At 39.0% G+C, this 17360-nt stretch overlaps 1 protein-coding gene across 2 annotated transcripts in view; it reads right to left on the bottom strand.

The window, feature by feature from the left end:
* The window catches only part of TRPM3 (transient receptor potential cation channel subfamily M member 3), a gene marked incomplete at both ends in the record, with an annotated part of 376542 nt that overhangs the window by 246164 nt on the left and 113018 nt on the right, over positions 1 to 17360 (bottom strand). Inside the window, one exon of one of the 2 annotated variants that reach the window (XM_084224554.1) lies at positions 9524 to 9613. The exons of the other annotated variant lie outside the window; for it this stretch is intronic. Within the exon in view, the coding sequence (XP_084080680.1) occupies positions 9524 to 9613 (90 nt within the window). Of the gene's footprint in view, positions 1 to 9523; positions 9614 to 17360 lie in introns of those variants that run through there. 2 annotated transcript variants of the gene reach the window in all.

The raw sequence follows: 17360 nt of genomic DNA, 5'->3' as shown, positions 1-17360 counted from the left end.
CTTTTTATTCCAGAGAAATGCACACAAACATTGAATTTCTTCATTTGTATATAATAAACATAGCACACATGCTTGAAATTCAGTGTCTTAATAAGTATTGTGCTGCTGATTGTCCCCCACATAGAGTTAATTTCTTTGCTAATATGAGCATTAGAAAGCATTGGTTTTATTGCTGCACAAAGAAACAGGAGTATTTCTGCTTTATGCAAATAGAAAGGGACTGAACTCTTGCAAAACTCTCCCTGAAGTCATAGATGTTAGTCAACTCACATTCTTGTAAAGTCAGTTAAATTAGAAAAAATGTTGTAGGCAATTCAACAGAAGTGTTGTTGAGTCTCTTCAGGACCCTGAAATGAAGGAGGGTTGTGATACCCTCTCTTTCCTTATTAACCCTCTCCCAGTTTAGAGCTAGGATTAGAATGGAAGGCTGAGCAGGAGTCTCCCATCCCCATGCTGGTCTTTTCAGTAAGGTACCTGACATCTAGAGGAAGAGAGAAAAAGATGAGCAGCAAGGGACTCTCAGCCTTACTTCTGTGGAGGATGTAGTGGAATAAATAATCTAATAATCTTTATTGAAAGGTAAAAAAAGAACCATATATCATGGATCTATTAAACTAGTCAATTTCCAAACACTGCACAAGAATTTTTCAGCAGGAGAAGCTGCCACATCTGTCCCCTCTGCTCATAGTGGACAAAACAAGAAATCACAGATTTTAAGTGCAGCAAGAAAGATCCCGGCAGATGCCTCAGAAACATAGATAGGGTCACTGAAAAGATTGCCTGTGGGGGTCATGGCTTTAGGAACTTAGAAAAACACCTGTAAGAAATCATGCCTGATCAAGCAGTTCTGGTGGCAGAGTAGAATAATTAATCATGTCTCTTTTCACACATATCTCAATTTATCCTGGTCTCACAGAAGAAGGTAAGCGTAGGAACTCTAAAAAATTGGCACCATATTCTTATTTAAGTCAATTTTGGATTTGAACTGAATAATTTAAAAAAGTAGATGGCTTCCAAGAAGTATCACTTTGCAGCCAGCAGTATCAAGGACAGCACAAAATTAAAGCCGTCATATCCAAACCCAAAGGGATACCTTTAACTACTGCTCTGCTTGTCTTACAAGCATTTTGGGCCATCTTGATACCTGATTTACCCATCCTTCAGCCAGAGAGAGCTGACCTCTTCCTTGGCTGGCTCAGTCAAGCTGGATTGCATGTAGCAATTTTGTTGTCACCATTTTTGGCATCATAACCTGGCACCACTACTGCTTCTGTGAGCACAATCTAAGATAAATATCTGAAAACTTCTTTGAGTAATGCAGTTAAGGGAAAAGGCCAGCAGAGAGGTGAGCAGAAATGCAGGGAGAAAAAACTGAGAAAAGATGTAGTATTATATCTGGGTTGTACAGATATTCACAGTTTAGTGTGAGAGTGCACAATTTGCAACCAGAAAAAACACTGTTCACAAAACTTGTTCATCTCCTGAATAAGACGCTACCTAATAATTTGAATAGTTATTACACTAACTAATAATTTGAAGTACTGAGCACAAAAGTTGAATAGGAATGTATTTGGAAAATCCCTTCTGCTATTCAGAACACTAAGAAAACGCTACGTATGATCACAGGAAAGTCAGTCTGAATGGTCCTCAGGTTACCCTGAAATTCATCTATTCATTTGTTTTGGTCTCTCTTTTAAGCTATATGCAAAGATGAACAGCCATTGCACTGCAAAATAGCTGTGATATCTCATTACAGCAGACCCAGTGGCAACATGCCACACCAATTTAATACTCCAGTAAGTTAAAAATAGGGCATCTTTCTGAAACAAAATAATGGATCCTCCCTAAATTCTTAATTATGATGGCTTACTAATTTTCTACCTTTCTTGTCTGCATTTGCAAGCAACAGGTGAAGAAAAACGTAAATGAAAAAAAGTGTTTCACTCAATCACCTTCTCACAAATGAGAAGTCACGCTGGTGATTGTTCTAATTACATAATAGAGTCCTGATATTTTCTTCAGTAACTTCCTTGACACTGTTAAAAGCAATTTGTCAAACTTTCATGTCATTATATTATTTGGGGGTTCAGAGATATTTTTGATGAAGTGATTTTATTTCATGCTTTATTACCAGCTTTGACATAAATTTCCAGAGAGACCCAAGGGTATTCCTTTTTACACTGTAGCATAGTCTTGTTAGCAATTCAGGTGGAATAAAACCACTCAGCTTCACTTTATGGTCTTCTGCCCTGAATTTTTCACATGGCACCCTCCTGAACATAAGGAACAGTATAGCAGAACAACATTAAAATCTTATGCTCTTAGGACAAGATTCTTCTAACACATTGTACCTGTAATCTCTTGACTGTATGATTTCTACACTTAGTAGCATTTTAAAATTATTTTTAAACAATACTGTGCACAGAACAAGTGCTCTTTTTTCTGCTATTCTATTAATATACATCAAAAATAGTTCTTTTATTAATTTTTTTTATTTCTCTGGAAATTACTTTAAATCATCTCTTACACAGTCACAAATTAGGAATTTTGCATCTGCTTTCTCATCAGCAAGTTATGCTGATAAGCAATGAACATATTATCAAATAAAGGCCAGTGGGAAATTGCACCATTTTCCACTTTTTCTAAGTACCCAAGTCTAAAAAGGCTGAACCTCATGAGAAGCAGAGATCAAGCCAAAACCTTCTCTGTGCAGAAAAAAAACATAAACTCCTAGAGTACTTCTCTGATACTACGTCTTTGTCACTGTAACCCATTGGCCACGCACACAGAGGAAGCCAAAACCTCACAGCAGTATTTAAGATTCAGGTAGAGACACTAATGAAAGCTAGGATAAGGGAAAACACTGAGAATAATATTGAGGTGCAGGAGGATAAAGACCTGTACCATTTGCAGAATCATTATTTTAAACAGCTAAGTATGTTTCTACGGTAGCTGCTGCATCAAGACAGAAAATTTAATAATATCTTTTCTATCACTTTTTTTTTGTTTGTTTTTAAAAAAAGCATTTACATGGTAGTGACATACTTAGAAATAAAAATATTTTGATTTTATCCCCTAAAATTTTCTGGTTTAAAACAAGAAACTTTGCATTTGCAGACCTCTTTCCAACTTGAAAATCAAAATTATTTTTTCCCTTTACATGACATTAGTAGGCTACAGCCTCTGCCATCAAAATGGCACTGATATGTCTACCTCTAACATATGAGTTTTCCATGGAAACATGACCTCCACCACTACACTCTTTGTTTTTTGTCCTCATTCTACTTTTCCTTAATTGGGAATACATCCCTTGTTGTGGAAACTAATTTAATGCTACATCTCTTCCAAGTCAGTGGCCGTCAACCGAAGTCACGCTCAAGGAGAAGATTCAGTCAATAAGGCAAACAGCAAACAAGCTCTGATTCGCCCTGCATCACATAAAAAATGTACACTGCACCAAAGAATTAACCACAGAGTACTTTATATAAAATGGAAAAAAAATTATCAACTTCCACATTTCATTTCCTTTCAGAAGAAATGAACTGGCATAGTCTGTCAGAAAGTTCTTACACATGAACGTGCCCAGTTAACACATTAAAGGGATCAGCTCAACTACTGCTGATGAGAAGGATGACTTCAAGAAATAAGCAGTTTTTGAAAATGTGCAACCTCCAAAAGGAATATTATCAGTTCTTCAACCTTGGCTGTGAAATGTCCCCACCATTCTGCCGTTACAGAGTTATAGAATGTGAAGTACTAGAGGCACAGCTGACAGCTGAGCAGAGTAATGCGAGCACACCTGTGCAAAGGCGTTGTGAAGCTACATTGCAACAACCATTGCTCCCCTGATTTGGGGTGTAAAATGAATTTTTTACATTAAAGTGGGAGACTGCAAAGATGTAGCAATGCCTTAGCCCCAGGTCTCTTTCCTGCCATCCTTAAATGGTGGAACTGATGGCATAAGGAGCAGAGCACAGAATGGAACGCTGAAGCTTTCTTTTTGCTGGAAACATGGCTTTTGTGCTTCCAGGGACAAATAATACACCCCAGAAAACCTGTGAATCAGAATCAGAAACATGCAACATGTATTACAGAGGTGATATGTATAACTATGTTCTTTCTGACAGAAAAACAGAAGTTTATCAAATAATTTCTTCCTAAACAAAACTTATGCACATGTATAAAACTCATCTGTATTTCACACCATATACAGAGGTGAGACTAGTTTTTCTATTAGTGAATTTAAAAAAAGATTGTCACACTGACCGATACTTTCTCCATGCCTGTGTGTCAGTCTGATTTCAAGGGCTTCCCCAAATGCACCACATCCTCCTGAAGGATGCATAGCGTTGGCTCATTCATTATCACAATGTAACTCAGTAAGCTGAGTGTAGAAACAGGTAAACTACTACCCTAATTTTACTGTTAGTATTACACATACTACTTTCAAAAACACGTGGTATATCACCTCATATATTTATAACTGTATACATTAGGATCTGTTTCAATAATCTCAATTTTTCAATCAAGACTTAATAAACCTGTCCTAGCCTTTTTTTTGCAATTTGAAGGGTAGATATTGTAAATTAACTAAGGTAATAATCAGAATTCTTATTTATTAAGCGTAAGCTAGAAGACCTTAGTGCAAACTGGACATCAAAAGAGTAGAAAAGAGAAAAAAAATCTTAGCATTTTGACTGCCTTTGTGTTTAAATTTTTGCTCATTTTCTTATTGATAGTTAGTAAAGTAACATAAAAAAACTTATGATTATCTTTTTGAAGACCCTTTCATGATTATGGTACACAAATCCACTTTTCAACAATTTTTTTTAAATGCTTTATCAAAAGTATCTCTCCTGTAATACAGGACTGTCCTATCAGTCCAATAACCTTTTTTTAAAATTTTCTAAATCCATTAGAGAAATAAAATTACCTCCAAAAGATGCAACTTTCTTCTCTCTTGCAATTACTATTTCTCACAGTAGGGGTTTCAGAAATATAAACATTTACTGTTTATTAAAGAACACACTTCATTCCTCTACCACTTTGGAGAAGCAAGATTCTTCACCCAATTTGTCAAATCAGATTTTTTTTAAATTATCCTGAAATAAATCTGGTAATCAAATAGCAGTGCAATTTTAGCTGATGTAAGCCATTGAACAGTGTGGTATTTCACCATGTACCTTAATAAAGCCTGCCTGCTATTTCCCAGGCTTTATTCCTGCAGACACTTTCTTTATGGACATAACCAAACTAGCTGTAGCAGGAGAAGTATTGTTTACTCTTTTTATTCACATATATCTGCTCAGTCAAAATTTCTTATCTATGTACAGTCACATTCAAAAGACACTATGTCTCATTCCAATGAGCTAATTTTTCTTGGTTTTAATTTTCTCTTGGATTACCATGTGCATTCTTGGTAGGGTAACTAAATAAAAATAATTAATAAAAAGAAGATCTAGTTTTTCATTTGGTGAGCAATTTAGTGTCTGATCTCTTTAATCTTCCACCAGTTCAGGAGCTAGTATAGACTACTACCTAGGTCAGGTAAATGCTCTTATTTTTTTGGTAGAGCTAAGGTGGCATTTTTGCCAAACTGTATATTGGGGAATGGCCGAAGCATTTTGCCCAGTGCTTCTTCTGATTGACTCTGTTTCCTTTCCTCTGGTCCTTCCAAAGTTCCTGCCTTACAAGCTTAGTTATTGACATGCAAGCTATAATAATTATGAAAAAATTTACTTTTCTTATTAAGAAAAAAAAGGTGGGTAATCAGTTACTTTTCAAATATTTCATACAGTATTTCTACACTTGCACATCTTTAAATCTGTGGTGTTAAAACTTATTGCACATTGCTGACCTTTTTCTATTCAGACCTCTTCTACTCTCAGCTTATTTATTTATTTATTTTTCTTGAGCATATTGCCCATTTCTTGATCGCATGGCAGGTATTATATCTGTTTCAAGCAGAAGTACAGCATCTGCAGCCTCTCCTAGGGCACAGTGCTGTCTGAGTGAAGTCTTTAGCATGATGACATTCATTCATTCATCCATTTTTTTAAGAACCCAGAACATTGTTCTAAAATGTCTGGGTTTTTTAAAACTAACCTGATTATCTCAGGAGAATGGCAGTTCTGCACAAAGCCACCCTCTCTGCATATGTGCTCAATGCACTTCTTAGCCCTTGCTTCAGACAGGAAGGCATTAGGCAGCGTCTTAGAGTGTTTTAAGCATACTGAAACAACTACAAAAAAATACCAGCATGGAATGTGCTACAGGAAGTAACTCATTAGAGGGAAAAAACGGGAGCGGTGAAGGATGAGCCGATGACACAAGCGGTGAAAAACCTCTCCAATAAATTGTTTCAATCTGTACTTCCAATGCAGCTCCTCGTCCTGTATTGGAGGAACAGATCCTAGAATGCCTGCGCCTGGCAGAAAATTAAAAACTGAGAGAGCAGGATTACACATCTACACCTAAACATGAGGGTATTAGTGAAGTGGGTTAGAGCAGAATGCATGCCTGGAAAAAAAGCAAAGGGAACAAAACTAGATGCATCTGCAGATCTAGTTTATCTAGATTAGATGAGACCACTGCGGCCAGAGCTCCATCCAACACCAGTTGATGCAACTGAGCGCTGGTCATCCATTTCAACAGGCTGGAACAGGAGCTTAACCTACCTGCTGAATAACTCCTTTCAGTACCTATTTACAAAACAGTAATTGCAAGACAACACAAAAAGCCTTGCCTCCATGAAGTTCTAGATTTCAGCCTTTATTTAGATCCATCACTATGAAAGCAGCGATGCTACATTTAAAATTGTATCCACCGGATGAGAACTTTCAACTTTTAATTGAAAACCATGGAATTAATTGAAAAGTTCATTCCCTTTATTAGGAAGGTCCAGGTAATGTCACAGTGAATTTTTGTGTGTGTAAAAGAGGAAATCTCTGCTATCTCTCATCCTTACAAGTTTAGGAAAAAGCCTATTTTGGAACTTAATGGTCATTTAGTTTTGTTCTGGTAGACTAAAATAAGTAAAGAAATTAAAAAGACAAAATATTGTTTTACATTTTCTTACTGTAACTAAATTCACAGTGTACATTGATGGACAAGGCATATCATAATAAAAATGTGCCATAACATATGAGGCTTTGCAAAGTTTATTTTGTTATTGAGAGCATTGTCTGCAGAGAAAAGTTGTATATATAGGAAAGGGTCTAGCGAATGTCTTAGAAACAATTTTGCATTAGCCCTTAAGACCACTTAAACCAATTGAAAACTGAGCAATTAAAAAAAATTGAGCTTACAATATTGCACTTGATTTTCCTATATTTTTAGATTTAGGAGCACCTTTCATTTAGAAAAAGAAAAAGAAATGCTTCTCCTTTATTTTGGGAAGAAAAACACAAAAAAAGGAAAGAATATTTTGTATGCAGTAAAATATTTATACTACTCCTCTGGTAATTTAATGCTGCTGTTATTACACTCTTTCCTTGATGGCAGGAGAATTTCCTCAGGTTGGCTGATGGAATTCAGACAATGGGCCCCTGTTCTTATGTCAGTCATTTGCTTTAAAGGCATTAAATAATAAAAGACAAAGAGAAGGAACAAAAATTAAAGCTTTTTTTTGGGGGAGCCTTGAAGGTGCTGATGCATGCATTTCCCTCTCCAGTCAACAAGAACTGCTCATGAGCTGAGAGAGGAGCCAGAGTTCCACCTTCTTTGCTGTGGTCTTTCCCACACCTCACACACCCTCTGGGCAGAGCTTGCTTATCTCTGGTTATTTTCCCTGCTCTTTTTAACTCTGCAGGGTCCAGTCACTATCTTTCCCTAACAGGTTATAGCTGTAGCTTCAGAAAATCCTTTTTAGTCAGCTCTTTTAATAATGAATCACAGCATTCATCCTTAATAAGCAATGAAGAGAAACCATACACATGGGGCAACATTCATCTGCCAAAGAAGAAATACTGCAGACTACGCCCCCTCAGCCCCTGATCCACTGGTATTAAGAATGAGTCCTCACACCTTGCCAAAATTATGTTGTTCTAAAAACACACGTCTTGTGGAGTTTGCATATTCTCGTGAGTGCTTCTGGGGCTGGGGGGGAAAGCCTTTACAAAACAATCAACACCACTTTCCGATTTCTTCTATATTAGTTATGTTTTGATTTTTTAGAAATCTAAGTTTTATCTTTCTTTTGTTCTTTGGAGATGCTCACAATTTACCCCCCCAGCAGCCATACATCTGGTTTGGAAATAGAAATATTTTTCAACCATAGCTCCTTCCTGTGAGGATGTGAAAACTACCTGCTAGGATACACAGCATGGTCACTTGTGAATCCTATGTACAACAATTATACATACAACATATGTCTGCTAAGTGCAATGTCATACGCTACACTACTGCTCAAGCATGTTGCAGTAGTAAGAACTGACCTAATTTCCAAGCTACTCCCACAAAATCAAACGGTTATATCAAGCATTACCATCTAATACACTGTCAGACTAGCCATGCTTTACCTGCCTACATGTTAATTTCAAAGCCAAACTATCAAACACTATGATGAAATAAGATAAATATCATAATGAATTAAACATTTTATAAAACAAAGCCTATAGGGAAATTAGTATATTGTTTAAAATTTCATTGCACAATCCAGTTAAGATGTACCAAGAACAAAGTAGACTTTTCAGGTTAATGTAACCTATTTTTTTTCAGTTTAATGCAACCTATTTTTCATCAAAAATTTGATTCAAGAGATTTTGTTTTCCAGATACAAATACTTCTAAAACGGCTTCGGTGGGGCACATGGTAGTAATGGCACTTTGCATGCTGACAATAAGAGCCCTCCACATTATATAATCCCAAATCATTTTTGCAAACAGAAAAGAATTATTTCCTTGGAAAGCGCATTTTAAAACACTTTTAAAAGCACCTTCAAAGCTGTGACACTTAGTTGAAATAAATTAAAAAAAAAAAAATCAGAAAGTTTCACTGATGCTGTCTGCACTGCCAGTCTTCAACTGATCCTATTCCCATGTACAGCTTTTAGCAAACCAAGATAATTTTTTTCCACCCAAATATTGCTCCACTTACAAGTTGTTCAGAGTGGTACTGGATCTTCAGGTACTGCCTAGGGGCTAGGTAACCCAAAAACCAGATAGCAGAGGGTGCTCACAAAGGAAGACGCCTTAGAAACAGACACCTTCTTCATCCCTGGAAGTTCACAGCTTGATAAGACAAAGCAAATTGAAGCACAGATGATATCCACCGTCCCTTATTTTCTTTTTTACCCCTTTCACAGACCTTTATGGGCAAACCCACATACTGAATAGAATACAGATGCACAATATCAGTACCTTCAGGTACTCACAAGGGATTTTAAAGGCAGCAGGCAAGGTAATTAATAGTAAAGTTGGGACTGTTTCTAAATTAACTTTCCAGCAACAGCGACCGCAGCCCTCCAGGCAGGTGCTCAGAGGCAGACACCGGTTCTCGAACGCAAAGCGGGCTCTCACCGTACCTTAAGGAGTCTGACAGAGGGGAGGAAGGCGGCATGGCACAGCTTCCGGATGGTCCAGTTGAGTGGCCGGGGTGCCTCGGTCTGGTTCATGACTGTCCGCAAATCCCAGCGGGAGAAGAGCCGCAGACCTGACAGCGCCTACCGCGGAAGCCGCCCTCCGGGGCGCGGGCATCCCACGCTCGGCGCGGCGCGTCCCGCCCGCGATGCCGCAGGGCAGAGACTGGGCTCGGCTGGGCTGGGTTAGGATGAGCTGGGTTAGGATGGGCTGGGCTGCGCTGGGCTGGGCGCGGGGGGGCAGCGGCAGCCGCCGAGCCGCCTGCATAGAGCAGCAGCCTCCTGCGCGGGTCCGGCAGGGTCCGTGCATGCCAAAGGCGGCCCGAGCGATGGAGGCGATCCGCCCGCGCTGGGCAGGCGGCTCCGGGAGGAGAGGGCCTCCGGGGCGGCAGGAATACCGGGATGCAGCGCCAGTGGCCGCTCCCGCCCGCCTCCGGGAGCAGCGGGGCTGGCCAAGCTCGCAGCTGAGCCACCTGCCTCACTCATGCGCTTCCCTGGGCCAGAAGCAGGGCAGGAGGAAGCGAATTTAAATAAAGCAAGGGAGGGGTACCTGCACTTTCTAAAACCAGAGCATTGCGAGGAGAGGGAAACCGGCATGAGGGGAGGTGGGGCCAAGGCTCAGACAAGAGAGCGACTGAGGCGGGGGTGAAATAAATTCACTCTTGGTTTACTGATACAATGGCCCTAGGAAGCTTTTAATTGATCTGGCACAGTATCGGTGTGCTAGCGGCAAGTGGTTAGAACCTGTACTATAAGGGCATGAGGGCTAACATACACATCCTGGCAAAAAAACCCCTTAGACAAAGCCAAACCTATTCAGCTTGTTTGAATATTAAATATGCATACTAAGTAATTCAATCAAAGACATGAAAACACATGAAGTAGGATTGCTTGGGAAATTCAAGTACCGCAAAATATGTTTCCATTTGGGGCAATAAATGGCCTTCGCAGATAATGGAGATGTTCTTAATGGCAGGCAGCTCTTCAGCCAAAGAAGGTATACCTTTTTCCCACTAGTTTTTGTTTTGTTTGTTTTTTTAATTTTTTGGGCATGAAGATTACATGAAGGAAGAGTAAGGAACTGTAAAAGAAACCCTCTTTAAAGCAATGGGGATTTTTCTTGTTGCCAGTAATAACCAGTATTTACTCAGATTATGGTTGAAAACACCATCTTAAACTGTACTGTTTCTCAGTAAAGTTTAAATCTCTCATAACTGAGGTTAGGAAATACACATTCAATTTACTTAACTATGATTCACTGATCTGCCATTTCCACATTTCCTTTTAATCCCCATAAAGCACATATATTTCACTTCTGTTTATAATTTATTCTTAGAATTGTGTCTACATTAATCAGAAAAGCTGAATAATTGTCCAAATGAGGTGCAAAGAGATGAAGACTAATGATTCTTTTGAACACAGATATACCATTCAGCTCCTCCTCACTGTAGCCTCTCAGGAATTCTATAAAGATTCTTATTCAGTGGTGGATTCAAAAATGTTCTGCCCAGAATATGAAGTTCAAGGACAAAGTGCAAGACTGACTGTGCACCAGAAGAGGTCACACTTGTTCCACCCCACTGTACATGGAAAAATTATGGAACCTCAAATGTACAGGGACTTGACCATGAGTTGTCTGTAGAATGGAGTGGGTAGAACACCAGGAGACATGACTTAGTGACAAAACTTTTGCAGATGAATTTCTGGTTGTGACTGAGCAGCTAGTTAAAATTATACCTATTTAAATGCCTCTTGAGTTCTGAATGTATTTCTTTTATGAAAGGAGGAAAAAAGCCTTGAATTAATAGTGAAATTAAACTTGAGTAAGTAAACATGAATACCTGCAACTGCTTTTCCAAGACTGTATAAAGGAGACAAAATTAAACAGGTAGAAAAAAATAATCCTAACTTAAAAATAGCATGCATTATGGAAGATGTGTAGCATGGTAACTTTGTTCAGCTATAAAGGTAATCATATCCAGTGATGAAGCTTTTGGGGTTCATAGTTAAAAGAAAGAAGAGCACTCAAATCAGAAACAAGTACTCAAGACCATGGCTTTCCCCTGTCCCACACCCCCTCAAGTAAGGCTTAGATCTTTTTTCTACATTTGAAGTTCAGGAAGGAGTTTCCTGGGAAGGTACCATACTCATCATTAACTTGTCCCTTTTACATCTACTTTGCATTAGGTATCTGCTGTAAAACAAAACGTTCAGCCTTTGTGTTTGGCACAAAGAAGACAAAGGAGTCATAGCATGCTGCCCTTCTTTTCAATGAGTAGAGTAATAACTCTCTGAAGATGCTAGGGAGCTAAGCACAATGAAGAAACATAACAGATAGCTTTAATAAACTGAAAATAGTGAGCCCAATGTATCTTCTGGCTTCCATAGAGCTTCCTGTCTTTGAGATGAGCTCTGCTCTTGCCTTCTTCTGCAAACAGTACCTTAGGGATGAGAGCTGTTATATGCTGCAGTGTTTAATACACACCAACCCTTATTCACATGTCTGTTTTCCTTGGCTTTCTACCTTGCCTAATCGTTTGTACTTGCACAAAGTGAGTGCAAGAATATGAACTTCTGTCAGTGACAGTGAGGAAGCTCTGATAGAAGGATATTATCATGAGATAGGAGCTTCACTTCCACCACAAAATCCTTGGGTGTCTTTGGGCAGACCATTCTTGTCCTTCAGGCCAAGCCTTAATTTTTTTTTTAATGTATGCTTCTTACCTATAAGCCATACTGGAATGATTTTGAGGCTATTAAGTGTAAATATGAGGAAACTGAAGCAAGGGGATTTCATTCTATTCCCAGCAGGTCCCCACTTCCCTATCCCCATATTTGGTAAGCATAGGTGGTGAAGATTTGGAAAGTACAGAGGGGCAATTCTGAAAAGCTTCATTTTTTCCCTGAGATTCTGACAATAATGATTTAAAAATAGTAGTGAAATATAAGAAATATGATCGGGGTGGAGGGGGGACTTTTTTATTACTTCAGTAATAAGTCAGAAAAAGTCAGAGTATGAGTCTCACATTTCTGTTGGAAAAAGCAAGTGCTCAGATCAGATCAACTCCTACAATCTGAGGTCTATTAGGAGTTGCAAAGGTGTAGCAACCCCATTAGAATTTAAGACCTGCTTTGCTAGATTTAAGAGACAGAGCTGCCACTTTCATATTAAAACATTTTTTCCTTGAAGCATGCTCCCTGAACCATCAGTATTCACCTCTAGTTCTTTGTCTCTTGCAAAGGAGCACCTGTGGTACCACAGGAGAGAAAAGCAAACAGAAGACAAATGCTATTTCTTCCTGCAATACAGACAGATTTCTACTCCTCTTAAAGCTATTGTTCATGGAAAGCATTTTTCTGCCCAACTCTTTTTGGGTTCCTGCAATCTAACATGACAATAATTCTACACTTAGAAAACTCTGGTACAGTAAAATTTAATACCTCTGGAAATGCTACAGAATTAAAAACTTCTGAGAAACACATCAGCATCCAGACCACTCTGAGCACATCAGAAATGTCCAACATTTTCAACCTGAGAGCAAAATTAAACAAAAAGTTATTATAAGCAAACCCCAACCCTACTCTCCTATTCTGTCCAAATTCCTTTATGAAATAAGAGATGATGTGTAAATGAAAGATGGAAAGGTCAGGACCAGTAAATGAGAGAGATGTATTGGTCACCATGGTAGAAAACCTATTCTGTGTGGCCACCTGTGGAGAAAAAACAGGCAGAACAGTTTTCTCATGATATCACACCTGGTTTTCCCATGTACATCATAGAGCAGAATCATAAAATAATAAAATCATAGAAAAGTTTTGTTTGGAAGGGATCTTTAAGAATAATCTAGTGCAACATCCCTGCAATAAGAGGGACATCTTGAAGAAAACCTGGTCAGAGTCCTGTCCAACCTGACTTTGAGTGTTTCCTGAACTTAGGAATCAACCATCTCTCTGGCATGCTCTGACAGTATTTTAGCCCCCCTCACTCTAAAAAACTTCTTCCTTATATCTTGTATAGATCAATTTCCTTCAGTTTAAAAACTGCTGCCCCTTTTCCCATCGCAAGAGGTTGTGACAAAATGTCTATCCACATCTTTCCTATAGACACCTTCAGGTATGGAAGATTGTTGAGGGACTCTCCAGAGCCTCCTCTTCTTAGGCTGAATGACAACAACTCTCTCAGCCTTGAGGTTCTCACGGGAGAGGTGCTCCAGCCTGCTGATCATCTTTGAGGCCCTCCTCTGTCCTTGTGACCCCCAGAGCTGGTTGCAAGACTCCAGGTGGGGTCTCAAGAGAGCAGAGCAGAGAGGCAGAATACCCTCCCTAGCCCTGCTGGCCACGCTGCTTTAGATGCAGCCCAGGACACAGCTGTTTTTCTGGGCTGTGACTGCCCAGGGCAGCCTCTCATCCACCAGCACTCCCAAGCAATTTTTTTGCTGGGCTGCTCTTGATTTGCTCATCACCCAGCCGGCTTTGATTCTGGGGCTTGCTCTGACCCAGGTGTAAGGTCTTGTTCTTGGACTCTCATGAGATTCCCAATGCCCTTCTTGTCAAACTTGTCCAGGTCCCTCTGGATGGCACCCTGTCCTTCAAGCGTGCCGACTGCAGCACTCAGCTCGGTGTCATTTGCAATCTTGCTGAGGGTGCTCTTGATCCCGCTGTCCACGTCATTGATGAAGACATTAAACAATACTGGTGCTACTAGAGACCCCTGGAGAACAATTCTTGTACAGATGTTGGTCAAAAAATTCACCACTACCCTCCAGATGTGACCATCCAGCCAGCTCCTCATCCACTGAATAGTTCACCTATCAAATCCATATCTCTCACATTTAGAGAGAGGGATGATGTGGGGACCATGCCAAAGGCCTCAATACAACTTATGTGAGAAGAGAGACATCTTCACAATGTAGATAGAAACTTTGTCAAGGTTTCCTTGCTCTTGGATGAAAAGGCTTGCACCTCCCAGTGGGATAGAAAATACCAGAAAAAAATAAGAGTTACCCTTGCATTTAGAAATAGAGCTACCTTTGCTTGCACCGTGGGTCTACTACATAAACACTCTGATGTGGAGGTGCTAGCTCTTCATAAGATATTTTGTCCACTCCTAGGTTTGTGGAGGAAATGGCAGAATGGCAATAGAAAAAGAAATAATTCAGAAGCTCTTGTTTCGAAGTCAGTGCTAACAAATCCTTCCATTGGTATAGTAAAGAATCACAATTCACCTTAATATCCAGTCACTATGCAGGGCTGTTAGCAAAAAAAATTGAAAAGTACATCAATGAATAGCAAGCTATGATAATAACAGCAAGAGAGTATTTTTCAACATACTCATATTTCAATTTATTTGTGTCCATTTCATGTGATTTCTTGCAAAAATCAGAGGATAGAAATACAAGTTTATTTTATAAGGTTTGGATAAACTAAACTTAATTTTATGCTTGCCATAACTTAGGAGAGACAAATTTTATTGATGCTTAACTCAACTGATAATTAAATTATAAAATTAATCCACTGCTCCCACATCTTTTCTATTCATTGCATGCCTGAGGTGGTTTTTCTCTGCCAAGATATTTCACAGGTCTTTTGCCATATGCTCATAATTCCCTCTTCCCCGACACAGACACGCATACTAATGTAATGTCTGTCTACTTATTAAATATTAACTAAATAACTTGCTATAGATGCAGATAATTCCATAATTTCGAGCATATATATATAAACCTTATTGTATGTAGCTATAAATCATGTCTTCTGGCAACTGACTGAAAAGATGAAGTAAAGGGTATTCTTCCTTTTATCCCAAGTTTTATAAGGATGTGATGGATATTGAATATAATTATTTTATATGCCTACTACCTTGAGATTTCCTTTAACTGTTCTGCATCTGGATTTTGCCTGGAAAAGCACCTAGCTGGGCTACCACAAGAGATCTCAGCGGTATCACAGCGCACAGCACTGCAGGGAACCAGGGGGAGCAGACTTGTGAGAGAGCAGGTGAACTGGGCAGTGCAGCACACCCACTGCCTCCCTGTCAGAAGTATTTTTCTGTTTGGTTGCTCCCAGTTCCAAAATACACAAGTGAAGGAGTCTCAAAGACTCCAGACTATGGACTGAAAATGTATGTTTGTACAGATAGGTGACAAGGAGCCTTCACCACTATTTGTGGTTTGTGGTTTCTGCCACTACTGATAATTTGCTCCACTTTACCTTCAGTTACTCTCCAAGTATTTGTAAATGTACCCACCCTTAAGTATTGAAACTGTATTTTTGAATGGTATATTACACCAGAAATTCCTCTAATTGCAGGCTGAAGCCTTTTAGAGTTTATCTTTGAAGGCATGTAACACTTATATTTTGGGACTAGGAATGTCCATGGTTGATTGTTACTTAGGTACAAATGCCACATTTTAAATTGCGATCTATCTTAGTTTAAATAGAATTTCAAGTGTAGGCAAGCTGTCAGTTCTTTAACCTCTGCAGCATATGACAGAAATAAGGATGCTCATACATTTAGATTTATGTTTATGCTAAAAGTTTCTTTCCATCTTAGCCATCATGTTCTTATCTGAACTGTTTAACTTTTTGTAAATACTTTCTCAATTTTTACTTATAAGATAATTTTCTTTATAATTTCTCATTCAGATATCAAATTTACTAAGGGGAAGAACCCTAGTGCAGACACCATATCTGATGATGAAGCCTCCTGCAGCCACTTGTCTCAGATGCTTTGAGCACCTTTAGTGCTTCATTACTGACCTGTCTGCTTTCCTGAGTATTTCCTTTCCCTATACTTTTATTATTTTCAACATGCATCAGTGCAGGCAGCTGATCCTACATTGCCCTCAGTACATTCCCCAGCTACTCAGCTGGCTGTGTGCCACTGTTCATACTGGTTTGAGGAGCCAATCTGACCACCAAGCCCTTGTGGTGAAGGGTCTCTCTCTGCAAATGGCTCAGCCACCAAAACTGAAAAGACCACAGAGGGGCACCCTCACACTGGTGAGGAAACACACCAGCCCAGAAAAGACACAGCAGGCAGCATGACAGAAGCCACTGCAAGGAAAATTGCTGAATCAATTTAACACAAACATGTATAGTCCTACCAAATAACTGCAAAATTACTTGCTAAAGAGCTAAAATTGTGCTTATTGCACAGGTACTATGAATTAACTAACTGTATACTTGAACTTTCACTAGGAAATCCTTCACAGAAACTTCAGCCTCAATGAAAAAATAAAGCTTGACTAGAGTTTTAAGTCATTTTTCCACACACATTTTGAGCAGCAATGTCTTCTGCTAGGCAATAGGAGGACAATTTACAGAGTTGGTGATCCTCTGCATCCCCTGAGAAATCTGTGATTTTTTTTTCACAGAATAACACAGAAATGGTGTAAGGCTGAGCCCTTAATGAAATTAAACAAACAAGGAATGGCAAAATCTGAACAAAAATACTTCAACAAGCACTATTATTCAAAACAACACTTATATTCTCAAATAGATACAAATTACTCCAGTGGTCTACTTTAAAATACACTTTCAAACTGATAACTTTAATTGGGTCTATTTTCAGCACTTTGTGGATTTTGTTTTGATTTATTTCTAGGTCCCATACCAAGTCTGTATATATTCTTTTTATAACCTGGACTAATGATCACCTGCAATTTTACACCTACATTTTCCCTGGAACAATTATAGGCACATCTGGACAGCAACAAACTCTGGATGGTGTTTTCCATGTAGTCTGTTGCAATCATTATATATTTGCATACAGGGTCACATT

The sequence above is a fragment of the Fringilla coelebs genome (genome assembly GCF_963513975.1).
Source record: "Fringilla coelebs genome assembly, chromosome: Z".
In the NCBI taxonomy this organism is placed as follows: domain Eukaryota; kingdom Metazoa; phylum Chordata; class Aves; order Passeriformes; family Fringillidae; genus Fringilla; species Fringilla coelebs.
This window is presented reverse-complemented; position numbering and strand designations above follow the sequence as displayed.